Here is a 15,716-nt window from a genome sequence, read left to right on the forward strand (position 1 = left end):
TAATTAATTAAAGGTAGAGCTGGGACTGGTAGCCATATACTAATAGAATAGTGTAACCATATACTAGTAAACCATCTTGGGAGGAGATACATGCATTTATTTTTCTCCTCTACCATATGTAACCTCTTGTACAAGATACGTGAATGTGGAAAACTCTGGGAATTCATATTTTCCCTTCTTACCTTTATTTTGTTACTTTTCCAAATAGATATGTATAACTTTTGAATTTATTATATTTCCCTGTTGTTTGAATGTTGGGAAGATAGTGAAACTCTATTGTAATCCCATTCCTTGAAGTGACCAACTGTTAGTTTCTTACATTTTTGTGATTTTTAAAATTACATTTATGTACTAATAAGTTTCAATACTTATAATTAAGATATGGATCATTTTAAAGTATGATATCTGTAGACTAGAATTATTTCTTAAAATTGCTCCAATACCTTGCCTAAATTAAATCTGGCCTCCTACACTGAATTTATTTTCAAACTTCTCTTATAATCAGTCTCCATTAATCTTTTCACTTGCTGAAAAGAGATAAGAACTTGATTCTGCTTATGAAGGCTTTTGCCCATAACTAGCATAACTTCAGAACTTTTCTGTGATACTACTATTAATAAGTACTGTCCCTGAGAATTTAATCTACAGATGGAAAATCAGAACTAAACTTATTCCTTAAATGAACTTTTCTAAATGAAGAATTAAAATAAGGTTTTTTACCCTTAATAGATATTATTGGCCCACTTTAGTAATAAACATTTAATACTGTTAGCCATTTTAAATTTCTATTTTATTGTCATAAATTTAGAACTCAGAATTTATTTTCTAATCGCCTACAATGTGCCAACATATATACTATATGGCAAAGACATGATGACTGCTGCTGGAGAAAACAGCAAGTGGAGATGAAAGGAGAGAGAAATAGGAAAGTAATGGGAAAAACATACTTTGGTAACTATGGTATTTTTAGCTTTTGGTTTACCATATTAATTGGGTTGAACAAACTATTGTACCTACCAAGTATGTTTGTGTTGTGATGATCATTTGGGTTGAAAACACCCAGTATGCTCACTTTTCTCTGAAAAGTATAGCTTAGCTTTTTGTGACATGATCGATTTGGGTCTTTGCTCACTTGTTCATTTCTGGCTTCTGACATTCTTCAGCAGATTCTGCACATGCCATCTTTTATAGTTCTCTCTTTTTGTATATTCTGTGTTTTCTAAAGGCATTCGGTCTTGAAAATTGAGCTTACATGTCATCTTTAGCACCTACCTTCTGTACTATTAGAGCACCTTGTGTGCATGTTATAACACATTTATTAAATGAGTAAAATCAAGTTACATGTTTAGAATGGTGTTTGGCACCAAATATTTACTAAATATTGGTTGGGCCTTCTTACTGTTTTATTAAATTACGTTTCTGTGTAATGAGTCCTACCTCCATAAAGGCATAGACATGCTGTGTCAGGTCCATCTTTGTATTTCTAGTGCTTGGCAAATAGGCGATTAATAAATGTTTGAATGAGCGAATGAATGCTTTCCAGCAAGATCTAATTAGTAATATAATATTAACCCACATTGGAGAACGGAAGGCATATGTGTATATGTGTGTGTGTATATATAACTTTTTTAAAACTTTATTGAAATAATTTACCTATCAAAAGTCACCTTTAAGTGTACAATTCGGTATTTGTAAATTTTCAGAGTTGTGCAACCTGTTATCATATAAAAGATCTCTCATGCCTCTTTAATTTTTAAAATTCATTTTCCTCCCTTCCTTCTTTTCTGTTCTTTTCTTTTTTGTTTTGTTTTCTTTCTTTTTTTGACACAGGGTCTCACTGTGTTGCTCAGGAAGGAGTACAGTGGCCCAATTATAGCTCACTGCAACCTCAAACTCCTGGGCTCAAGCACTCCTCCCACCTCAGCTTCCCTAGTGGCTGGGACAATAGGCATGTGCTACAACGCATAGCTAATATTGAAAAAAAATTTTTTTAGAGACAAGGTCTTGCTATGTTGTCCAGGCTAGTAAATTTTTCTTTTCTTTCTTTCTTTTTTTTTTTTTTTGTAGTGTAATTACCTAATAACCTTCCTAAGGTATGAATGAAAGGCTAGATGAAATAAAATCAGAGCATTATATTCCTTATTCTTTTTTTTCCTCAGGAAAATGTAAAATAAAATATCTAGATTTTGTATAATATACAGTATAATTCATCATTTCTTAAATGAATAATTTTTAGGTTTATTTATTAAGAGATGGGATCTTACTCTGACATGCCCCCTGCCCACCTCCCAGGCTGGAGTGCAGAGGGATGATCGTAGCTTACCTCAGCCTTGAACTCCTGGGCTCAAGCAATTCTCCTGCCTCATCCTCCCAAGTAGCTGAGACTACAGGCACACACACCACCACGCCTGGCTGATTTTTTAATTTTCTTGTATAGTTCAGGTCTTGCTATGTTGCCCAAGTTTGTCTCAAACTCCTGGCCTCAAGTGATCCTCCCACCTCAGCATACCAAAGTGGTGGAATTACAGGAATGAGTCACTGTGCCCAGCAGTTTTTAGAGTTAAAAAAAAAATGCATTGGTAAAACTGACTTGAAAATTAGCAGTAATGACATAGCCACTAATTGGTAATTAATAGCCATTAATTGAAAAGAAAAGTACTAGACCCTGCACCCCATTAGAGCAGGGAAAGTGTCTAATCCCTAACAACTAGCACAGTGATGGACATATGTTAAATACAAGAACTGTACTCCTTTTAGATAGAAAAAATATTCTGTTTTTTGTAAGATTCACTACATTGAAATTTTTTGGCAATTTCTTACCCCTTTTGCCTGAATTTATAATTTTGTAACTGTATGACAGGCAAAGAAAAATAAAAAAATCTAGGTGATCTGCCTAAATTCTACCCACCCATTTGTAGCCTTTGTCCTTTAGGTAACTCTTTGGCCTATAAATAAGCCTTTGGCCAGTTTGGCAGCTTTTTGGAATTCTAATTGACAGTGCTGCTTACCGCATCAGTGTAAGTCATGTGAATTCACAACTATTATATTTGCATGGAGTATTCAAAGCTGGCTCTCTAAGGACAGACATAGAAAAACAAGCCACCTTCTATACTCCTTTCATGAGATCCCCGGTAAATAAAAGTCCTTCTTGATAGAAACTGAGCTTATGACTTGAAAATGTCTAATACTACTTTTAAGGCATTCTGTTTTTGTAATAAAAAAACATGGGCAGATGCTCCCAGGCTGAGTTGCATTGGGTGTCTTTCTACCAGTTTGTTCACAGTTTTCTCTTTACCTTGGAGGAAAGACCTCTTGCTCTGTAATAAAGAGATTGTCAAATCTCTTATTTTGCAAAGAGTTTCTTTGGGTAATAATGGTCCTGGTCATGTTATTACTATAGTGTTAAATTGGTTTGATAAATCCTTTATTAGTAGTTCCAGATTATCAAAAAGTCTAGATTTAATAAATAAGTAACATAATGAGGGGAAATATTTTTGCAACAAACAGAACATTTATGTAAATATGCAGCATGTAATTGTTTTGGATTTATTTAATTATTTTCTCTAATGAAAAAAAGTTAAAGCCCACTAAACCTCAATCCTGCTATAGATGGAGTGGTTAATAATAAAAACTTTTCTTAGGCCGAGCTCAGTGGCTCATGCCTGTAATCCTAGCACTCAGGGAGGCTGAGGCAGGAGGATTACTCAAGGTCAGGAGTTCTAAACCAGCCTGAGCAAGAACAAGAGCAAGACCCTGTCTTTACTGACTAGAAAGAAATTAATTGGCAAACTAAAAATATATAGAAAAAATTAGCCAGGCCTGGTGGCTCTTGACTGTAGTCCCAGCTACTCTTGAGGCTGAGGCAGGATTGCTTGAACCCAGGAGTTTGAGGTTGCTGTGAGCTAGGCTGACGCCACGGCACTCTAGCCTGAGCAACAGAGTGAGACTCTGTCTCAAAAAAAAAGAAGATAAAAAAGATTAGAAATACTTCTATCCATCAGAACTCTACCTTTATTTAATTAATTAACAGTCATATAAGGAATAGGTGTTCCAGATACTATTTTCTGTGTGCAAGACTTAGAATGTAGTTTATTGTTGCTTATTATGAGTCATTTGCTGACAATTATGTTATAATACTATGTGAAGGGTACGTTTGCTTTAGTGTGAACCATAGGCGCTCAAGTTGATTTGAACGCTATTTGACTTCCAGACATATAGGAAACAATATGGCTTAGTAGTTAAGTGGCTCTGTATGGAACTGAGTTCTAATCCTGGCCAGTGTTGAGCAAGTAATTTAACTTCTCTGTGCCTCAGTTTCCTTATTTGTAAAAAGAAATAAGGCTTTTTCTTCTAACCTCATAAGGCTGTGATGATTAAATGAAAAAGAGTGGATGTTAAAACTGTTATTGTAGTACTTAACTAATTATTTTTATTCATCTTGCAGCCTATTAGGATTTTTTAAATTGAATCTTAATATTTTAAAAATCTGTATCTGTACCAAAGCTTCATTTAAGCAAAGATAGAATGAATAGATCTGGTCAAAAATTGAGCTAGGGGCCGGGCGCTGTGGCTCACGCCTGTAATCCTAGCTCTTGGGAGGCCGAGGCGGGCGGATTGCTCAAGGTCAGGAGTTCAAAACCAGCCTGAGCAAGAGCGAGACCCCGTCTCTACTATAAATAGAAAGAAATTAATTGGCCAACTGATATATATATAAAAAATTAGCCGGGCATGGTGGCGCATGCCTGTAGTCCCAGCTACTCAGGAGGCTGAGGCAGAAGGATCACTCAAGCCCAGGAGTTTGAGGTTGCTGTGAGCTAGGCTGACGCCACGGCACTCACTCTAGCCTGGACAACAAAGTGAGACTCTGTCTCAAAAAAAAAAAAAAAAAAATTGAGCTAGGTCAGCATGGTGGCTCATGCCTGTAATCCCAGCACTTTGGGCAGCTGAGGTGGGAGGATTGCTTAACCTCAAGAGTTCCAGACCAACCTGGGCAACATAGGGTGACCCTGTCTCTACAAAAAAAAAAAAAATTGAGGTAAAAATTTCTGTATATGCAAGATTAGCCAAAACATTTTAAGAAGGAATAATACTTATTACTTATGTTATCCTTTATATAGAGAACTTATAGTGGAGGGAGTACCAGTAAGCAAATAAAATTATATAGTGTATTGGAATGTGATAAATGTTATGGGGAAAAAATAAGGCAAGGGAAGAGAGAGAGTACCTGGATGGAGAGTTGATGGGTGGTCAGGAAGGGAAAACATCACCCTAGAGGTGATAGACTAAGCACTGCAGGTAGTAGAGGAAGAGCATTCCAGCCTGAGGAAATAGCAGTAACAGTAACGATAATAAGCTAACACATATACTGCTGTCTACCAGAAACTGTTAAAGTATTTACATATATTAACTTACTTAATCCTTATAATAATTCTATGAAGTAGATATTTTTACTGTCCTCATTACATAGATGAGGGAACTGAGGGTGCAGAGAGCTAGTAAGTAGCATGGCTAAAAAAATTAAACCCAAGCAGTTTGACTCTGGAGTCCATCTTCTAAGAAGATGCTGTATAGTCTATTAGTTAAGGCCTTGTGGCAAGAGAATTTGCAGTGTGTTAGAGAAATAGCAAAGTTGATGTGTGTATAGCAGAATGAATAAAGATAATGATAGATGCTGAGATCTAAGGCAGGGATGGGGAACCTGCAGCCTTTTGACTGAATCCATATTTTACAGAACAAATTTTTATTTTTATTAATACATTTTTGTTCATCTTTTATATTTTTAATTTTAAAATGAACATATTTAAAATACCAAAGAATAAAATAAGTTTCAACGAAATAATCCTCCCAGATTGACCAGCACATTTAGAACATTAATAAGCCCTAAGGGCTAAATTGATATTGCTACTCTCATGATTTAGTTCTACTATAGCTTCCCCCAATTTAGTTCTAACTTCTCCCACCTGACTGGTGTCACTACTGCATGAGGCTGGCTGGCAAGAATTTAGGAGGGTCGAGTATGCCAGTCTCTTACCAGCTTTTGACAGCGGTGCACTGTGTTTCTGTTTGAAGTGGAATTTGTGAATAGTTGCATAGTTCGACAGCATTTTTAAATTCTGTCTACTTAACAGCCCATCATGTCTTTCAAAGAAGACCAAGAGAATGCTGAAGGAAGAAAACAGATTTTTTTAAATGAGGATTGGGAATTGCAATATTTTCTTGTTTCTGCTAAAAATAAGATGATTTGCTTGCTTGGTAATACTGCACTATCAACATTAAAAAAATTCAGTGCTCATCAGCATTATAACACTCATAAGGACCACAAATATTTTAAATTAGAGGGAGAGGCACAAAAATTCCATTGCAGAAATTAAAAGATGAAAAGCTAAAGCAAAGACAATTCTTTCACGCAGCAATAAGACCTGGAAATTATGCCTCTGAAGCAACTTATAAAGTAACTTATATACTTGGGGAAAAAAGAAGCCGCCATTCAGTGATGTTAGAAATTGTGAAAGAATGCATTGTGGAAGTTGTAGGCTCATTAGACCCTGATACGTTTCAAAGTACAAACAGCTGCCTCTTTCAAGGTGAACCATAACTGATTGGCAGCATGAATTAGCCTTCAACTTAACAGAAAAACTTCATGCAATACTTTAAAAGGAAAAAATATATTATTCAGTTGCTTTGGATGAATCTGCTTACTCGGCGCAGGTTTTATATTTCATTTGAATCGTAACAGAAGATTTTCTTTGCTATGAAGAGTTACTCACTTGGACATTCCTGGGAACAGAACACAGAGAATAGATATCTTCAATAACTTTCAAGATAAATGACATGAAATTAGACTGAATTAGGTAAATTTAGTGAGTATATGTACAGATGGTGCACCTTCCGTGACAGGAAAACATGAAGGATTTATTGCACAGATAAAAACAAGTATTAACAGATCCAGATGCTCTCATTTCTTTTCACTGTATCAGCAAAATTTCTATGCTAAAACTTCTATTTTAAGTGACATTTTACAACAAGTTATAAGTATTGTTAGCTATATTTGTGCAAATGCAACATGGCATCATCAGTTTTGTAATAAGCTAAAGTTGAATAATGAGGTATTCAGTGTGGATTTGCCATATCATTCTTAAAGTGTATTAGCTATTGCAAGGACAGGTGTTAGCCAAAATTTTATCTCTGCAAGAACAGATAGTTAAATTTTATGAAGAACAGAATCAACAATGTGAATTATTAAAAGAAGACCTCTATAGGAATGCAGCATTTCTGGATGATATGTCAAATCAAAATGACTTGAATATTTCTTTGCAAGGTTAAACTAAGTCTATATATGGTATGTGGCAAAAAATCCAAGAATTTTGAAAAAAAAATATATCTTTTTTCTTTTCTTTTTTTTGAGACAAAGTCTCTCTTTGTTGCCCAGGCTGAGTGCTGTGGCATCAGCCTAGCTCACAGCTAGGCTACTGAGGCTACTGCCTCTGCCTCCCAAGTGGCTGGGACTACAGGCATGCGCCACCATGCCCAGCTAATTTTTTCTATATATATTAGTTGGCCAATTAATTTCTTTCCATTTATGGTAGAGATGGGGTCTCGCTCTTGCTCAGGCTGGTTTTGAACTCCTGACCTCGAGCAATCTGCCCACCTTGACCTCCCAGAGTGCTAAGATTACAGGCATGAGCCACCGTGCCCAGCTAAAAATATCTTTTTTCTTAACACTTTTTCTTCAGAAGGAAATTTCAGATGAACATTTTCCCATTAGCAAAGGTCACTGATGAGCAGGATGATATATGGGAATCATTTGAAGAATACATTTATAAATCTATTAATTGGAGAACACGAAAGTTTCACTGACTTTGTGAATCTTGACATCGCACTCAAATTACCGTTTCAGCATCACCTAGTTGATATCACCAAGGCATCTAAAGAATTACAGATAGAATTGATTGAGCTCTCAGTAGATGACATTTTCAAGTCATTGTTTCATGCTAAGAAAGATCCAATTGAAATATGGAAAAATGCAGTAGACTACTCAAACCTTTGGCAACATGCCCCAAAATTGCTTTCTTGCTTTTCAGTCACTTACTGCTATGAATTGATATTCTCCTACATAACCCAAATGAAGATGTCTTCAAGGTCACAAATGAGTGATACTCATCCAGAGGATCAACTGAAACTGCAGACCACCATGCTGCAACGAAATACTCAAATGCTTTCCAATAAAAAGCAGACATAACAAAGTCATTAAAAGGTTAATTAACTTTACAATTAACAAATAGTTTTTATTTTTTGAAATTATTAAGTACATAGTAGTTAGATTTTTGCAAAATAATGTACATTTTTAAGTATATCTAATTGAAGTTTCTTGAATGCAGCTGTATTTGATTACAGCTAAATTAACGCGGCCTTCCAACATGAAAAGGTTCCCCAGCCCTGGTTTAAGTGGTGGTAATTGGGAAGGGGATGTGGTGGGAAGATTTGACTAGACTTAAGCTACTGTAAAGTCTGGGCTTTGACTCTGAAGTGCTGAGCCAGGTGGTTTTGGACAGGGGCGTGATAAGATTTAACTGACTTTTTAGAAGTTTTTTACTGAGTCCTTGGACCTTTCCTCCCTCAGAGTCTATGGGTAGAATTAAGGAGGACTTGAGAACTTAAAAGAAAATTACATCTTTATTTTCACTAACTTCTAATTGAAGCAGTATTTCCTTTACTTAATAATATAACCAATAAACCACAGCAGTGTTAGTTACCTGTGACTTTGTCACTGTCAATAAAAATCACATTATTTTTTGTTGCAGATATTCTGAAATACCATTTATGGTCATCATTACTTTGAAATTGTTGTTATATCCACTGCTAGATCCTATTTAATAGTAACGATGTAATAATAAAGATACTCATATATTACAATTTATGCATTTTTGATAACTATATGTCAGTATAATTTGTTTCCTTTGTAATCTGTGTATTTCTTTTGTGTATTTATAAACACTCTCTGAAAAGATGTCGATTTTACCAGGTTGCCGAAAGAGTCCGTGTCACATAAAAATTAAGATTCCCTGTGAGTTTTACACTGATGGCTGTCATAAGAATAGGCCAGGGAGGGAGATGGAGGGCAAGAGCAGGAGGGTTACAGGTTATGAGGCCTAGGTGAGGGATAATGGTGAGTTAGACCAGAGTGATGGCAGAGGAGGCAGTGATATGTGTTTGGATGTTGGATATGTTTTGAAAGTTAAGGCTACATGATTTGTTAACAGATTGAATGTGTAATGTGAGAGAAAACAGTCAAGGATGGCTTCGAGGTTTTTGGTCTGTGCTACTGCACAAATTGACATTTTCTGAGGTAGGACTGAAGTATGTTTGTTAAAAATCAAAAGTTCAGCGTGACTGGATGTTTCTACTTAATATGTCGTGGCATATACAGCCATTAGAAAGAATGATGTGAAACTATATGAAGAAACAGCTTGAATTTGTATTATTTCTAAGTATTTGAATGTTTTACAATGAGCATGTATCCATGTAGTAGGTAACTTAAAAATGAGAAAACATATTTAAAAATAAGAGAATGGTCACAGTCTGTGATAGAATAGTTATGTGGTCATTAGAAAGAATGAAATAGATGTGTTTATGACACCTTGGGAGATCTATAAGGTAAATAAATAAATTAAACCAAAATAAGATGAGGAATAGAATAGATGCTTCATGTGTGTCCAACTCATGGTAAATCTAATAGTGTTTACTTTTAGAGAAAGAAACTGAAAAGTGAGCTGGAAAGCTCCCCCTGGCTGTTTGTTTTTTTTTAAAGCAGTTGGATTTACTAACATCCTATTATATGTTACTTTTTAGAATGTCATTGGTTCATTCATTTGAGGAGAAGGTTATAGGCTCTTATTCTTTGTACTTTTGTATTTTTATAAATACAGATGCTACAGTTTTTATAATATGTCCAATATTATAGATTTACTAATAATTTCAAGGACATTTTCAGTGTTTTGGAATATGAAATGTAAAGTGAAGGTAGAAAATCATCTGTAGAGTGTGATCTTTATTATGAGTAAACTATGGCTTTATATTCATATGACTAGAAGAAAATTAGGGTGTACATTACAATGTTTATAGTGTTTTTCTCTGGGTGGTGAAATTTGAGGCGATATTTAAAATATTTGTAATTTTTTTGTAGACTATGAGAAGACAACGGAATGAAGTAGTAGTTGAATTAAGGAAGGTGAGTCTGATTAATATTGGATACTAGGCATAATTTTAACAACATTATAGTATATATATAAGATATCAAATATATTTTATGTAAAATGTGTAAACTGTTTTATTTATTGAATATAGTTAAGCTTTTTAAAATCTCAACTGCTTAGCATTTCTTTTTCTTTTGAAAGAGATTTTGATTAAATTTGACAAGCTTTAAGATTGGCAGGATACAACTTGTCCATTATCCAAAAACAGATACAAATAGCTTATTGGATATTTTTTCTTTTGTAATTTTTAATGATTTTTATAAAGTATAAGCCATAGAGATACGGTTATACTGAATAGCTACGCTATTAATGGCCAGTAGTTATGCCCTGAAAAGAACTTGTTACTTACAGATCTCATCAACTTTTCAAGTTGGTTATAGTTGAGAATATATTTGTAAATTTGCCCCAAACATTTTAGGTGAAATTCGAATGGCCGTTGATTTTTGTCAGGCATTGTTTTTGTCTAATTTTGAACTGCCCAACTTTTGCTTTGACTTTGCTTTTAGGTGATAAAGAGAAGCTCCCAGATGATGTGTAAAATGGTTTAGTACTTTCAAATAAATATGTGTGTTTGGTTCTGGCTTAAACTGTACACTATCTTTTTTAGTCAAATTTTTATTTTTGTTTCTTTTTACATAGTTCACGGGTCATTAAAAATGTAATACTTGGGGTTTGGGACTCAGTGTTGCTTAAGTGTTCAATTCACAATTTGGTTTTTTTGTTTTGTTTTTTTTTTTTGCATTTGAATTTTACTTTTAAAAGGCACTTTATATTTCAGTTTGTAGGCACATGATTGCCTAACTTTTTAATGAAAGTATTTAGATTTTTTAAAAATTGAAGTTCTCTGATTTTTTTTTTTTAAAGAATAAAAGAGATGAACATCTCTTAAAGAGAAGGAATGTACCACATGAAGATATCTGTGAAGACTCTGATATAGATGGTGATTATAGAGTGGTAAGTTATTGTTATTCTGGTAACTTTAAAACTGCCAGTGAAAGATTTCACATAAATACAGAATTTTAAAGTGATCTTTTAACTTAGTCTTTTTTTCTCTTTAACTTTTTTCCCAGCAAAATACCTCTCTAGAAGCTATTGTTCAAGTAAGTTGGGTTTTTTCTTTCCCTCTCTCTCCATTTGTATTTCTCAACACTATTATTGTGTATCTGCATCATAAATTGTTTTATTTTTTATAGAATGCTTCAAGTGATAACCAAGGAATTCAGTTAAGTGCAGTTCAAGCTGCTAGGTAAGTTAAATTTTGCAAACAGTAATAAACCAACTGAATTTATTTTAAAAAATTGTTCTCTGATTTAGAGTATTAAAATCAGTGGCAATTTTTTAAGCTCACACATTTTTTGAGCTGAAAGTGTATACTTTAAATACATTGAAGCTTTAATATATATAATGTATACAGATACTTGGAAAAAGGTGATTTAACAAATTAATGCCATGGACTAATAGGAAAACGTTATTTATAAAGCTTTACTTTTTACTCATTAAAGGTTTAATTTTATAAATCCTTATCAGGTAGCTGATTCTTGTGACAGTCCTCATATTGATCAGATAATAAATCAAGAGATGTTAAGTTACTACATCAGTGTATAGACAAACAGACATTAAGATTTAGGGCTGCATACACTCCCAGTGTCTTTCCAGGTAGGAGATACCAAGTTGTTTTGCACATTTCTATTATGAAACATGTGCTCTCATTTTACGAGAACAGCCAGAAAAACTTACTACTGAGACCTTGTATTAACAAATAGGTTGGAAAAGAAATGATTGTATCATAATATAGTATAGTATGGTTGCTTTTGTATATATGTGATTGTAGGAGTAATACCAAATATTGTGATTATCAGTGGGAAGAGACAGTTAAGCAGGCAATTGATCCTAGCTATGACATTTCAAAGTGGAAAAAGAGTTTATAGGTCCATCTAATATCCAGTGCATGAATCCCTTTTATATTTATTAGACTTTTCCTGCTTTTGTGTATTCACCTTAAATAACCTAGAACAGATAGAGAAATTATAGAATTACAGGGTTGTGTACCATAGATTAAAGAACTTCTTAAAGAAGACTTCTATTATGTAGGCAGGAAATCAGAGAACCATTTATACCTCAAATTGACAAATTAATGCCTACAGAAAGAATGATTAAGAAATTTATTACGCTCATCATTGTCAATTGAATAATTGTTAGTTTAGGGACAATTCTTCTCAACATGAGTTCTGCAAGAAAAATTAGAACCCATTGCCCCTAACACAGAGGTTCTTAAAGTATGATCTATGGGTCCCTGAGAAATTCTGCGACAATACCAGCGATATGCAAGAACAAATTGATTTTCACAATATTTCTAAGAATGTATTTGTTTTTTATCACTGTGTTAACCTTTACATTAATGTTGCAAAGAAAAAGCAAGTGTGAGTAAAACTACTGGCACCTTAGCACAAATCAAGACAGTGGCACCAAACTGATGTTATGTTTTATAAATACTGTATTCTTCACCATTATGCACTCAAAAAATAAAAGCCATTGCTCTTTTAAAATGTCTCAGTGAAGCAGTAAGAAAATGTTCTTTATAAGTGTTTTTTTTAAAAGTCATGATACTTAACAGCAGATATAGGACTATGCTGTGTAAATACTCCTGGGATTCAAAGATTGGTATTGTGTAAAGCATACAATTTGAAATGGACTTTGTATTCAAACTATTTAGAGGATAGGGCATTCCAAGTGAAGGGAGTAGGATATGAAGGATAGAAATAAGATTTCAATGGTATGACAGACAACTGACCTATTGTTGAGTTATACAGAATATGATTAGTTGGGTAAGAAGGAGCCAACTAGTAGAGCAGTTTAAAGCTAGGTCAAGGAGTTCTCATTGATAAAGTAGTAAACAGGCAACCATCACCTAGTTTATATAGGGCAATGATCTGGTCAAACTTTATTAAACATTGCCTTTATCCAGTAATGCAGGAGATTCCAGTAGGTGAAGATTTGTGTTAGGCCACACAGGATTTATCAGCTAAACCTACAGTCTTCCACATGTGAAAATGGGCACTAGGTTTTGTTTTGTTTTTATTTTTTTTATTCTATAAGCTCCATGAGAGCAGGGATGTTTCTATTTTGTTCACCTCAAGATCTCTAGCATCTTTCTGGATCTTTTCCTGTGTTTTCTTGTGCTTATTTCATTTCTCTTTAATTGCTAAGATTAAGAATGTTGGATGTTTTTGACCTTTAATTTAGTGTGTAAAATAATATGAAGAATTAAGTACTAGTACCAGCTGTAAGCATGTACCAACAGCATACCAACTTTTGTCTTTTGACTTTGTTGTGACCTAGTATGAATAATTTTGAATATTTTGGTGACCTCTTAATTCCTTTCTTAGCAAGGTAAATGCTATTTTGAAGAAGTCTACCCACTTTTTCCTTTCAGCTCAAAATTAAGTCCAAAGATAACACATAGAAAACATTCAGTTGTATTTTTATAAGTTGTCTTCAGGGATTTACTTTTTTTTTTTTTTGAGACAGAGTCTCACTCAGTTGCCGAGGCTAGAGTGCCCTGGTATCAGCCTACCTCACAGCAACCTCAAACTCATAGACTCAAGAGATGCTCCTGCCTCAGCCTCCCAAGTAACTGAGACTACAGGCATGCACCACCAAGCCCGGCTAATTTTTTCTATTTTTGTTAAAGATGGGATCTAGGTCTTGCTCAGGCTGGTCTCAAACTTCTGAGCACAAAGGATCCGCTCACCTCGGCCTCCTAGAGTGCTAGGATTACAGGTGTGAGCCACCACGCCGGGCCTTCAGGAATTTATTGAAGGAATAATATTATTGTACTGATAATATTGATAAAGTGGTTCATGTCTATCATATTTTTCTAATTGATCATCTTTATAAATTTATAAATTAATCTTTTTATAATTTGAGAAGAGGTTGCATTATATGAATTATAAAAAGTAACTTTCAGAGAGGGTACTAGTGCCGAATATTCAGACATATGATAATATCTGCGTCAAATGTGAATTTAACTTTAATTATACTATTGTATGTCATTAAGTTTCACAATGGATATTTATATCTTTTATAGGAAGCTTTTGTCCAGTGATCGAAATCCACCAATTGATGACTTAATAAAATCTGGAATATTGCCTATTTTAGTCCATTGTCTTGAAAGAGATGACAAGTAAGTACATTATTTCTTTAAAAATTTGGAAAGTATATGTTGGAGAAGGCAGTATTTTCTAGGAGTTAGCTTGATCTTTAAAGAAAAATGAAAGGGGCTATTGGATGCAGGTGAAAAGTCAAAATGATAAATAATGAAAGGTGTGTTAATGTCAACAGATGAAAGTAAAGGCCTATAAGAGGAACTTGAGAGTGATACATTTAACTTTTAAGCTTTGAAATCAATAAGAACCAATTTTACCAGATAAGTACTTGAGAAACTGAGGAGTAATGTGCAAGTATCTTTCTTTTTTTTTTTTTCCCAATGCTAATGAAGTTGAATGTACAAGTATCTTAATAAAGAGTTCTTACAAAAAATAAGGACGCAAGAGGAGGTTTGTATGTTTTTTATATCGAAGAGATGTTTTAAACAGTCCTTGGAGGGTAAAAAAAAATGCTAGATGGAGTTTGAAAATTTTGAAACAAAATTTTTAATATATTTAAAATGCTAGACGGAGAAATGGTTAGTAGATATTTGGGCCAATGTAAAAATCCCTACTGTTTAAAATTATTTGGTGGTTTTTTTGTAGTCCTTCTTTACAGTTTGAAGCTGCATGGGCTTTGACAAACATTGCATCTGGAACCTCAGAACAAACTCAAGCGGTAGTTCAGTCCAGTAAGTTGGTTATTAATAAACAAAATTCTGATTTTAAAAGTGGAGTCTGTAAAAAAAAAAACAAAACAAAGAACAGTGATTTTCACAAAAAGATATAGCTATTTGTATTATAAAATGATACCTACTAAGAAAACACATAGGCTTATTGAAATAGGCCACCTTGATTTAAGTATTATTTTAATCATCTTTTTGTAATGACTGATGTTTTCTATTTCCAAAAATTCACTTGATTCTTTTCTAAATCTGAAAACATTTCCTAATTACAATAGCAGATTACATTATTGTTATACTATTTATAGGATATCTGTAGAAATAAAGGGATTTTTCCCATTACCATATTGCCTCTCAGCCTCTATTACAGAGATTTCTGTCATGTGTTTTAAAGAAAAAATATTCTTCTATAAAGTAGTCCTATTGAGAGAATGGTTTGATCAGTTTTGCACTATTATAATAGGATTGCTTTTGTGTTTCAAGAGATGTAAGTGGAAAATTATTATTGGAATAATAACCTAAGTATATTGTTTTCATGAACATTATTGATTCTTCTATCAAACAGAAACTAATAATTTTAAAGAAGGTACTTTTAAAATCCTTCTTAAATATGTAACTAGGGGCCGGGCGCTGTG

The 15,716-nt window shown here is 33.8% G+C and overlaps 1 protein-coding gene across 1 annotated transcript in view; it reads left to right on the top strand.

Annotated features, from left to right (window-relative positions):
* KPNA4 (karyopherin subunit alpha 4) overlaps positions 1-15,716 on the top strand; it is a 60,601-nt gene that overhangs the window by 20,571 nt on the left and 24,314 nt on the right. The window contains exons 2-7 of the mRNA XM_012782768.3: positions 10,184-10,228; positions 11,118-11,207; positions 11,324-11,353; positions 11,447-11,499; positions 14,341-14,436; positions 15,005-15,090. Of these exons, the coding sequence (XP_012638222.1) occupies positions 10,184-10,228; positions 11,118-11,207; positions 11,324-11,353; positions 11,447-11,499; positions 14,341-14,436; positions 15,005-15,090 (400 nt within the window). The remainder of the gene's footprint in view (positions 1-10,183; positions 10,229-11,117; positions 11,208-11,323; positions 11,354-11,446; positions 11,500-14,340; positions 14,437-15,004; positions 15,091-15,716) is intronic.

The sequence above is a fragment of the Microcebus murinus genome, chromosome 1 (genome assembly GCF_040939455.1).
Source record: "Microcebus murinus isolate Inina chromosome 1, M.murinus_Inina_mat1.0, whole genome shotgun sequence".
NCBI lineage: Eukaryota > Metazoa > Chordata > Mammalia > Primates > Cheirogaleidae > Microcebus > Microcebus murinus.